General features: G+C 41.2%; 1 protein-coding gene across 2 annotated transcripts in view; it reads right to left on the bottom strand.

The window, feature by feature from the left end:
• Positions 1 to 12,390, bottom strand: part of PTPRM (protein tyrosine phosphatase receptor type M) — a 746,511-nt gene that overhangs the window by 309,230 nt on the left and 424,891 nt on the right. For both annotated transcript variants that reach the window (XM_004385786.3, XM_012558215.1), the window contains 2 exons: positions 4,805 to 5,078; positions 3,776 to 3,812 (listed from right to left, as the gene is read on the bottom strand). In XM_004385786.3, coding sequence (XP_004385843.1) covers positions 3,776 to 3,812; positions 4,805 to 5,078 — 311 coding nt within the window. The remainder of the gene's footprint in view (positions 1 to 3,775; positions 3,813 to 4,804; positions 5,079 to 12,390) is intronic.

The raw sequence follows: 12,390 nt of genomic DNA, 5'->3' as shown, positions 1-12,390 counted from the left end.
TTCTAGCTACCCTACTGTTAGCCAAATCACAGCAAGGAAAGAAACAGGTTAACTCATATGACGACCTACCTCTCATCAAAAAAAAAAAATAATAAAAAATAAAAGCAAACCAAAAAAATTTTATGAACTCAACCAAAATCTTCAAAACTGTGATATGTTTATGTATCTGCACCTGGAAGACCCACAGAGTCTCACTGCCTAACGTACAGGAGCCACACGTCATCCGAAAAGAACAAGGAAGCTCCCAAAGGCATACTGTGCAGGAGAAACATAGGTGGGTGGCTTCATCATATGGAGAATATTACTTTATGGAAGATTACTGTAATGTAGCTAGTTTAAACTGCTTATTACATCAATTCGAATGAATATACCTCATTTTAGATAATAACTCTAATTTACTACAAGACAGACTTGGACTTTTAAGTGTGTTCTGTCAGCTCAGAATTCATCGTCACAAAGCCTTCCAAAACAAGCATAAAAAAAGCTTTGTCCTCCCCAGTCACCATCAGGCAGCCCTAAGAGCATAAAAGTTAAGGAAAACACACACACACACTAATTCCTAAAACACAGTTGGGCCAAGTGGTCTTAAAAAGAATCCAACTATAAAAAAGTGACTGTAACTGAAAACAAACATCCAATACATGCTATCGGATGGTGTCTCGACCTTCTAACTCAAGAGACCGAATATTCTCTGAGGAGTTTGCCTAGAGTCAGCAGTTAAAGCATGGTCATACAGCAATACTGGGAACTCACCTAGCTGCATAAAATAAAGGAGAATACAGAAAAATACAGGCAATCCTCCACACATATGGAGATATACAATAACATACCTTAGGTTTTTTCCTGTGTCTAATTTTTACAAGGTTTTATACTTGAGATGATTAGTGTCAAAATATACCCTTGGAATATGATTAAAATAATCATAACAGTAAAATTATAAATAGTATAAAATATATTTTTAAGAGCCATACCCTTATTTGAAATTACAAACTGAGCTCTTTGTGCAAACAAATCCACCTCCATACTTTCACTATAAAGAAACTTGTCAACAGTTTTTTTGAGAATATTGAAATCTCTGTAAATTCTAAATGCTACTTAGGAAAGTGGTTTTGTATCTGAAAATTCAATTAAGCCTCCATGCTGTCAGCAATATGTGGCTAAAAACACTCAGGGTGTTTAAACTCTTTTATATTTCAAACACCTTTACTATACAGGACCAATACAGTTACTTGACCTTCCTATTTCTCCGTTTTGGCTAGGGAGTCCAAATGAAAGGGTTTCCCCTGTTGTAAAAAGAATTTTTAGTATGAATAAAGATACATTTTCTGATTATCAAGGTGATAGGACAGGACACTCTGCTGCGAAGGAGGGTTGCTGAATCTGTGTATGTAGAACTTAATAAAGTAAAATAGTACAAAACAGGATAGCTTTGCCTGGAGGGGACTATCTGCCGAGGTATCCCATCATACTATGATTTATGAAATATAAATAACAATGCTAAGTAATGAATATTAAAATTTGTTTCCCTCTTTCATCAAAAGAGGTTATTTGGATAGAGTTTGTTGCTGTGTTAAGTGTTTGCAAATGACTCAGAAAATATGAGTGCAGAATATTTAGTCAATCAGGTCATCTGATTGCCTAATCATCCTTTGGTGAACTGAAAAACAAATCACAATATTGATTAAATCTAGCTGATGGAAGAAAATGATGCAAGTCACCATCTAATTCAATCTATTGTGAAAACAGTAAACTTGTTAGATTTTTACATTTACTACTGTATTATTTATGTAATTATTTAACTATTTAAATGAAAATGGTGACAGAATTTTCACAGTAAACTGGATGGTGATTCAGTTCTAATAAAGGGGAAGTCAGAATACTATCATTGGCCAGAGGTTCTGCTGGCTGGAAATCCGCCAGATACAGTGAAAGAAACAGTGGGCATAGAAGAAGTCCAGAGGCTTGGGATCAAGCCCTGATTCCATGACTGTTGGCTAAGTGGCCTTGCTAAGTCAGCTCATCTCGGTGATTTCATCCATAATCAGAAGTTAGCAATACCTGCCTCCTGTCTCACAGTATTGCTGAGGAACTGGAGAACATGTGCTGGAAGTGATTTCAAAACTCTACACTGTGATGTTGAAGATGAGGCATTAGAAATGAGGCACTCTGGATGGATTTACTCTTTCAGACCGTGAGTGTATCTAGAACTCAATAAAGCAGGACTGTAAAATTCCTGTTCTTGAGCACAGACAGTGATCTGGAGATCCAGGCTTGGTGCTATTGGAATAATTAATAGTTGCTAGTGTACTAGAGATTGTAAAACACAAGAATATCTATAATTTCACTAATAATTACTGATTTATTCCTGTAAACAAAGGTACTGAAGTACAATATAAGAATTATGTGTTTAAAAACTAACCTAAGTATAATCGAGGTACAGAAGGATGAACTCAAGAAGACAAAACACAAATGAGGTGAGCAGCTCATACAATGCCTGGCCCACACCATTCACCCAAGAAACATGTGTGAGTCAATTGCATAAAAAGGCCGTGCATCTCCGTGAAATAAGAATTCAGTGGGAATTTTCAAAACGGAGATGTATGTCCACGGTATTTTCAAACTGTGTTACCTGTAAGCTAAATGACAGCAACAACAGAAGGACCCTCTTGGCCAACAGAACCCATCAGGTGATCACCTAGGGCCTGACAGGGCCAGCGCTGCCTTCTGCGCACGGTGTCTATGCTAAACCACGCAACACTTCTCCGTCGTCCTCTTGGTTACTCCAGCGGTCTGAAGGAGCGCATTTAATACAGGGTCGACTTATGATGCCTCATATTAATACAGCATCTTAATGTCCCGATGCATTTCCCCATACACTTCCTAATGTGACGGTTAAAACAGCAGTGTGGGATTGATAGCACACACACGCACGCACACGCATGCACACACGCACGCACGCACAGACACACACACACCTGCACTTTGTCCTGTGGGAGGCGTTGTGCACTAAGCTCATGTGCCATCAAGCTGACTCCAACTCACAGTGACCCTGGATGACAGAGTAGAACTGCCCCCTGGGGTTTCCGAGGCTGTGATCTTTACAGGAGCAGACTGCACATCTTTTCTCCGGGGGAGCCACCGGTAGGTTCCAACTGCTGGCCTTTTGGTTAGCAGCCGAGTGCTTAACCATTGAGCCGCCAGGGCTCCTTGTGGTTCCCCTGGCCACCTCTAAACCTCCTCCTTGATCTCACTGTCTCAGAATTTTAACCAGGCCTGGGAGACAGAAGTTCCACAATAAGGATGCCTGGTTACGGGACTCAGTAATATCTCACATCTCAGTGAAAAAAGTTCACCAAGACTCACTTTATAGAGGTACAATAATGAGATAACTGGTTTAAGAACAGCAGGTAATATTTTATGACCTTGCATATGAAGAGTCACTAAAAATAGCACTACCAGGTAGAGTACTATGGCTATAAAACGTGTATATTGAGATCATATAAAATTAATTTTATTTAAATTTTTTTTTTTTAGAAAGATAACCACTGAAAACCAGAACACAGCACATGGTTCCTCATTTAACAAAAAGTGTCTAAATGAAATACCGTTAGTTAATGGTAAATGCCCTAAGATCCTAATATATACATATGTACATAAAATAGACATGCACACACTTGTTCTAATTTCAACAAGGCACACATTTTAAGAAGGTCTGAAACGCTGTCTACAATGTCAGGGACATAACCTAGGAGAGCAGCCCACAGTTTCAACATACCTTTTGTGGCCACTTGGACGCAGTCTATTTTGGTTTCCTGTGTCAAATGAAGAGGGAAAAATCATTACTCATGTTGTTTTTAAAACAAAGAAAAGTATCTGTACTTCTATGCAAATAACCATGAAGGACGATCTCCTAGCTCAGGTGTGCTTCCATCACACGGTCAGTCCTGGAACCACGCTCAGATACAAGCTCCTGCTTCTGTCCCAGTGGTGCTGGTCACTGTGGAGCAGAGAAGGGAACCAGACACAGAAGTCTCTGCTCCGGTGACCCCCAACCTCATTCTCCAGCCTCTCCCTCCCCCTCTGCAATAACGCAACTGAAGAACCCAGCGTCCCAGATTTCCTCCTTTTCACTGGCCAAAGTAGTCAGCCATGATACCTAGTCTCGTCCTGTGAAGGAGGGAATCCATTGAGGAATCTGGAAAACACTTTCCCTTCTGTCCAAGGAGACTTTAAAAGCTTATCAGAGTGTTCTGGGTTAGTCTGAACAGGAAAAGGAGACATTTCTAAAGGACTCAATGATGGTTTTTGTTTCCATTTCATCTTTCTGAAACTGTTTGCTCTTGGGAGAAAAAAAGAAGGTAACTAATTTAGTCACAGCTATACGAAGCATAAATTCTTGTGGCACCAAGGAATGGGAAAGACCATGCTGAAAAGACAGATGTTCTGAATCTCACAAAATTTTAAATGAGCTGAATGTATGTGTTGCAGCTATACCATCTTCCCGTGAAACAGTCAGCTAAGGAGAATTACCAGCCAACTTGTGGTAACCAGTAAAAACTGACCATAAAACCATTAGGTTGGCAATATATTCTTCCTGCAAAAAAAAATTCTGTGTATTTGTTTCTTTCCACAAATTTCCTAAGATGAAAATAATTCTAAAAACAGAAAAAAAAAACCAAAAACCTCATTTGTTTATGAGCGCAAATACACGAAAGTATGACTTCATTCCTTACTGTTTTCCGTAATCTACGTTCACATTACTAACCCTAAATAGTTTAAGTAAGCAGTCATCTAAAATACTCACCCCATTGGCTCTGCTAGCAGCTTGGAAATAAATTCTGTAGCTTTTGTGGGGGAGGAGGGGAGGGTTCCAGTACCCACTGTAGGTCTTATTGTCGCCAGTAGTGAAAGGCTGAGCAGCTTGGAGGCTGTTTGCTGGAAATTCTGCAGCAAAGTAGTACTGGGAGTTCAGTATGGAAGCATTCTGGAAGTGAATTGGCACCGGGTAGCACTTTAAGATTTCTGTTGTCTTTTTAGTTCTTCGAGGACCTTCTTCCTCAACAACTATTTGATAGACACTAGAAAGGAAAAAAAAAAAGAAGAGTATATCAGTGATATACTGCCCTGAATTATTTTGTGATGATTGAGCTGACCCACTCTGTCCAAAATAAAGAATTCACTAAATTCACAGTGAGTCAACAGTAAGTGCTTCACATATAATGGACACTCAATCCACACTTGCTAAATCAAAGAGCGGGAAGGTGCTTAACGTTCTTCTACAGAACTCTCTCACCCAAAATAATACAATTTATTGAAGGAAACAAAATTCACCATAATTAAAAATATGCAGACGGCCGTCTCTGCTGCTTATGTGATTAGGATACTTTAAAATACTGTTTCTCACATGTAGTTAAAGATGAATTTACAGAAAATTAAGTCCGTTTACCTGATACATGAGAATACTGAGTGTAGGTTGATACAAAAAGGCAATGTATTATTTTCTTCAGTGGCATCTACATGAGCACATGTGATTACTCGCGGTTCCCGGGGGCTGTGAGGAGAAAGGAACAGGGAGCTGCTGTCTAAAGGGTGCTGGGTTTCTGGGTGGGGTGACGAAGAACTTCTGGAAATGGATAGTGGTGATGGCTGCACAACATGGCAAAGGGAATGAACGTCACTGAATCGTGCACATAAAATGGTTAAAATGGCAAAGGTTTTGTTATATATACTTTAACACAATCAAATTATTTAAAAACTCACACAGCATGAGCAACATGTCACACATTGCCTTGAAAGGCCTGCTGTGTGTGTGTATACGTGTGTGCGTGTGTGTGTGTGAGAGGCAGTCAGGCGGCACGTGTAGTGACCTCGGGGTTGCAGGCTCTAGGGTCTAACCCCAGTTCTGCCAGCACTGGGGTTTTAAGTTTATTTCTTTGGGGCTTAGTTTTTCCTATGAAAAGAGAGAATTACAGAGATCTCTAAGGTGCATTTTAGAGCTCTGATATCCAGTATTTTTATTCAACATACCAAAACTACTGTCAAAAAAATGGATAAATCATGAGGATAATTACTTGCTTTGCAAAGGGATTTGCTATTTAATAGAGTAATTTTTAACAATGGCTTCTTTCAAACAGTCAACTTTTCCAGTTCATTTGCTATATAACATGATTTTCAAAATTTCAATTTAAAAACAACTTCTGAGAAACCCATATATTAGAGAAAGTGGAAAAATAAAAATACATGTGAAAAAAAACAAAGTTGCTGAAATTAGTCCATATAGGAAGTGCTAACAAAATGTTACGTATTTTTGTTTTAGGTCATTGGGTATTCACTGACATAAAAGGACACAGTCTATAACAGCACACAGGACAATCTATAAGGCCACCATGAATAAAGGCAGCATTTGAATGTCTGTGTCTAAGACAAACATTTTGAATGCACAGGCATGGTATTGTTATTTGGAGCATCTCTTCTGGAGCTTCACCCTTTTCTGGAATGGCTGAGAGCACACAGCCTGCACCAAACAAGAAGCCTTCCTCAGTGTGTTCATCCACCCGCTTCACACCTCCCCAGGTGAAAAAACAATAGCAAAGGCAACAGGGCTGAGCCCGACAGCAGCTAACACCCACTGAGGATGCGCTACATGCCGCCGGATGTCTCGCTCACGTGGGCTCGTCTTCCCATCTGACTGTGAGAAAACCAAGGTTCAGAGGTGAAGCACCCATTCTACCCAAGGGCACAGGTAACCAGGTGGCAGAAGAGCCCAGACTCAGACGTGGTCTGACCCCAGAGCTAGTTCTCCTGGTCTCCGGACAGAAATTCCTAGCTAAGGCCCTGATGCACAACATCCACCCCAGTGGAACTGTCTGTTGCTGATGCAGGCACAACCCATGCAAGTCTGTCTCTGTTCACTTCCCACAACCACTTGTTTTGAATACTGGGTAAAGATTCTTTCCCTTTTGTCAGATAAAGGGAGGTAGAGATGGTAATCACACCTTTGACCTCTATTCCTTCCTCTCTTACCTGGCACTGAGGACTTCCGGGGGAGTCCCCGAGATTTGGCAGTGACTTCAGCACCTGCCCGGTCTTCCTCAACTCCCTTGTCCTTCAGGAACCTCTTCACGAACAGTGCTGGGGACCCTGCTCACCCTCCCCTCTCTCGGCCTGCAAGGCACTCCCTCCTAGTTCCATTTAAGCTAGACAAAATCAGCACAGCCACGCCTGGACTTTATTTCTTCTACCAAAACCTCTTTTCCTCTATTTCGTCAATCTGCCCTGGACGCCAGGTTTGCTGTTTAAGTGCCGTTTTCCCCAACACACTAGAATATTTTGTCACTCAGACGACGACCCTAACGGGTAAGAAGGCCGAGACTCTGCCATGAGCCCTCTCGTAGGGGCCGACGACCTGCACCCCCACTCTGATACATTCTCACTAGGTTCGCAGTAGCAGAAACGCATTTTCTGCAAAGACCTACAGTCATGTGTGTCCTTTATCACTTTTTAAAAACATCTTGTAGGACTTGGTCACTTTGGTGTCTCACAACCCTTAGGATGAAACGGGGCATGAAATACATATATCTGAAAGCCTAATACAGTCCAGAAGGAATTTCTACTGTACTGGGGGATGTGTTACATACATTACATGTGGTAGGAGTACACAAACGCACTGATACTCACAAGACGGGTTTGCTTCAACGGAAGTTTAATGTGCAATTTATTTTACAGTCATTTCCTGTATGCCCGAGAGATAAAAGAGGAGGAAATTACCAGGGAGCGGTTTGGTGGTAAGGGGAGGCCGGCTAGAGTTTAAGTTTATCCTGGATAACCCCCAGGTAAACGATCTTGGGGAATCACAGCTGTGTCTCTACCTTCTCTGCCTCCCCCTCTCTCACCCCATCTCTCCCTAGTCAACCCTCTTTCCCACAGCCTCGCTAGCGTGCGGGTCCTGGGAATATGTTCACTCGTTTGTTAATTCAACAACTATTTCTTGTGTGTCTTCTACGTGCTAAGCACTGTCTTACTTTAAGTTGAATAATACAATAGAAAACTTGACATTCCTAATGAAATAAAATTTTGGTTCCTAATGTAAACACCACTTAAGTGAAGATGGCATGAAAAAAATGAATTTTTTCCAAGTAGCACTTTTATAAGTATTAGACGAAAATTTGAGAATTCAACAATCATTTAATGGGCTTTCATTTTGGCCAGCGGATACTAGCCATATCATACACTCCACCCCAGATAGATTACTTTTTAAATAGCTACCATCTACTCATCTGCAGATATATTAGAGGAAGAACTAAGTTGATGAGAGCAATTTCAAACCCAAGATGCCTTTTCATCCTTGCTCCACAAGACAAATTAGATTTCCAGCATCCAGACCTCAAATCTATTTGCTCTTTAATAATTTAAGCACTGAAAGGTCACGCAGCTCTTTTCTGTTCCCCTTTATCAAAGTCCAAGTGCTAATGAAAAAGAGCTAAATCCTATCTGCTGCCCAGTGCCACATACTGCAGTCTCCCTGATGGAAATGAACACAGTAGTGGCACCTAGGTCAACGGTACCTTGACAGAACTTTACAGCTGATGCATTTTTCATTTGTACAGATAACATCATTCACTAATGAATTTCATAAAATCTCTCTAGTCACAATTATAAGTCTCAAACGTAGCCTTGAAAATTTCACTGCTTGAATGGTTTCTCTAAAACCGGTGATTGAAAAGAGCAATTTCTCAAGGATGGCAAATCAATGAGAAGTTTCTAGCTTGGTGAGCTGAATTAGAATTCTATTATCCTTTTAAGGTATTACTCATGTACTCTTTGTTTATTAAAGGTGCACCATTCCTAGTCTTATGCCATCACTACTCTGGAATTCAAATTAAAGTAAAATCTTCCTGCGGCATCTGCAATATGAAGGTACAATCCACACTGAATACAAAACTGCCAAAACTATGACATCACTGTATCAGAACTTTCTTATGGAATGAAATGTAATTTAAAGTTTAACTTATGCAAGGTTTTTCTACAACAAAACTCTAAGGCTTTTACGAGGAGAATAAGAAATCTGTATTTATATAGAACGGCACATGAAGTAGAACCTAGAAAAGAACATCTGAACATCTTTCATGTACTTTTTTAAACTTGGAAGTTCAGATGTGATAACATGTTTTTGGTCTTTTCCAACTTGGAGGACTTGGAAAGGCAACGTGCTGCAGATTTGAAGTTGACTTGAAAACTTTTGTCCTAATTCATTTCAAGATTCAACTCTTAGTTGTAAGTCCATTTTTATTATCCACTTACTGTGTTTCTCAACAGAATAAAATATTAGAAGGTTAACCAACTGGGCAACAGAAGGGGGGGCAATGAGGAAAGGAGCGAGAGAAATGTAATGGTCCCTTTCGGTGCTGCTTTTGTGACCCTTTCAAGTACTTCTGATCACTTCAAGGACTTAGAATACTACCGTCCATTTCATGGTACCTAACCGTGACTTTTAAAGGAGCCCTGGTGGCACAGTGCTTAAGCGCTCAGCTGCTAACTGAAAGGTCAGTGGTACGAACCTACCACCCTGCTCCATGGGAGAAAGATGTGGCAGTCTGCTTCCATGAAGATTCCAGCCTTGGAAACCCTATGGGGCAGTTCTACCCGTTCTACAGGGTCACTACGAGTTGGAATCGACTTGACAGCAGTGGGTTTGGTTTTTTGGTTTAACAGTGACTTTTAGCTTGATTTGCAATTTTTGGTACAAAATCATCCATTCTATAGATATGAAAAAGAATAGGAACTAATATTAATATCCTTTTGAAGACAGATTATTTTAGGGGTGGGAGAAAAATAATGAATTATACCCAGAGCATAAATAAAATAAATGTATAATTAGGAAGGTTCAGTGCCATACTGTTATAGTTTAAGCAACAGCATAGAATTTATATTCTTCCTATTTTTTGCTCAGACACACCCTTTTCCTACATGTCAGCATTCTATACTGAAATAACACCCTAGTACTCCAAAACAACCTAGCAAAATTGAACTAAGTTTTAAAAGTATTGTCACCAGTTTAAAATTAGAGAAACAAACTCATAATTTAATGTTTATCTTCATGCTTAAGATTCCTTAGAGTGTACATCTGGCTGAAAGCAGTTGACCTAACAGAGCCCAGTTCATTACATTATAGATGAAAACGGATAATAACCAATGTCACAGACAGTGGGTGCTGAGTAACAGGGTGCACAGTGTAAATAGACCTGTGGGGTGGAAGACTATACATCAGCAAATTTCATTTCTCTTTGTCCTGCTCTGATCTAGACAAGATTGGCCATAAATTGCTTTGGAATATTTGTTGGACACCACGAATACACTTCATGTTCTCTCAGCCGTAACTCATTACAAGGAGCTTGCCGGGCATCGATAAGTCACTATTGATATGTGTGCGTGTGTGTGTGTGTGTGTGGATGTGTGTGTGTGTGCGTGTGTGCACTCGCAATTCAATGCCCTGCTGCTCTGCTAGTTAGTGATAAAATCTGATATAATAAAATACTAATTACAGCTGAAAGGCTGGGTGAGAAATATGAACTCAATTACAGTCTCATATGGTGAACAAAGGGCAGGGAGAAAAAATCCTTTAGTTATAGAGGTTTGGGATAATGAAAGAACAACCAGAACATCAGACTCGGGCTGAGAAGCTCTGTAAAAGGCCACCTGTTATTAATCTTCTCAACAGGCACTGGATTTCAAGTAAATTAGTCCTAGATAGAACATCTTCAGGAGTGATTTCCTCCCCTTTTAACACGTGAGGACATTTTCCTTTGCATATTTTCTTTCACTTAAGTTTGTCACAATTTAATCATCACAATTTTCATAACAAACAAATGACTATAAAATCATAAGTCAACATCAGCTACTGTTATTAGGATATGTTCTGTTGAATAGTCCTAGTGGTTTGAATAGAAGTAGAACGCTCTCAAAGTCACAGTGAATATCTTCACTCCTGGGTGTTTATATTACATCTCGATTCAGGTGAGCTGGAATATCAAAGCCATCGTCAAAGGACAGCAGGTGCAGCCAGAGGGGGGACACAGAACGGGGAGTCACGAGAGGCAACTGCTTCCAGCTTTGCCCCTAAATCGAAGTCAATGACTGACCACTAAGGTCCTTTCAAGCTCTAATATTTTAAGAGTCTAGACACAAGATTAGGCAAAGTTATGACATCAACAAATGAGAAGACTATTTCATTCACGTGACCTCCATCCTTTCTTCCTGCAAGTATCTATCAAGCATCGGGCCCCAAGCCAGGCACAAGGAAGAAGAAAAAGAAGAATTAAGCACAATCGTCCCTCTCCTTGAGAAACCCAGTCTAAGGGTGTTAGAAGCAGGTCATGTGAACAACGAACAATGACAAGGATATGATAAAGGCGTGTGCAAAGTGGAGGGAGGGCCCTCGGCAGGAGTGCCAACCTATATCAAAATCTGTCTTAGCATCTACTGCACTGAGGGCACCTGGTCTGGACCAAGCGTCCAGACATGTTCACCTGCTAATAACACCGAAACGCTGCTCCTGCACTGCCTATGGCCACCGACTTTTCCCCAAAATTAAAAACGGAACAGCCGCAACAATCAAAAAAGGCAAATGTCTTTAGATTCCAATGCACTCTACCTGCCCCAATGTCTTGTGCAAATAAAATCCCACCAAAGTTCCAGCCATTTTTCCATCACACTCACTGCAGACTGCGACCATCATCTCCCTGCTCCAGCGGCACAGACAACAGGAGGTGACAGGCCAGGCCCTGGCTCAGACAGCCGCCACCTCCGGGCAGGCAGACTCCAGGAGGCTTGGAGACCTCCTGACACTCCAGATTATGGCACAGCTGACCTCACTCAGGTCCCACACTGCCTGGCTCCTGGCAGAACCACACTCTGGGGCATGAAAACAGGGTTGGTTATTGCGACTCCCACGGCCACCTGTGGAGACTTAGGGACAAGAAGGGAGGCATCTCTGCTCTGTGGGGTGGAGGGAGCGGAAGCCTGCAGATACCACACACCCATAGACTTGGTCTGTGCTTTCCTCTGAACCAAAACAAAAACACCCAAACCAGCTGCTCTCAAGTAAACTCCAACGCACAGAGATCTCCTGTGTGTCAGAAGAGAACTGTGCTCCATAGGATTTTCAACAGATGCTTTTTTAGAAGCAGATTGCCAGGGCTTTCCTCTGAGGTGCCCTTTGGTGGACTCAAACCTCCAGCCTTTGCTTAGCAGCCCAGAGCATTAACCGTTTGTGCTACCTACGGACTCCTCAATTCCCTCTATCCACACCAACGAAACCCACTGCTGTTGAGTCAATTCCGACTCACAGCGACCCTACAGGACAAAGTAGAGTTGCCCCTACGGACTCCTCAA

This window comes from Trichechus manatus, unplaced genomic scaffold (genome assembly GCF_000243295.1).
Source record: "Trichechus manatus latirostris isolate Lorelei unplaced genomic scaffold, TriManLat1.0 scaffold00146, whole genome shotgun sequence".
NCBI classification, from domain to species: domain Eukaryota; kingdom Metazoa; phylum Chordata; class Mammalia; order Sirenia; family Trichechidae; genus Trichechus; species Trichechus manatus.
The sequence above is the reverse complement of the archived record's forward strand: the minus strand, read 5'-3'. Positions and strand labels throughout refer to the sequence as shown.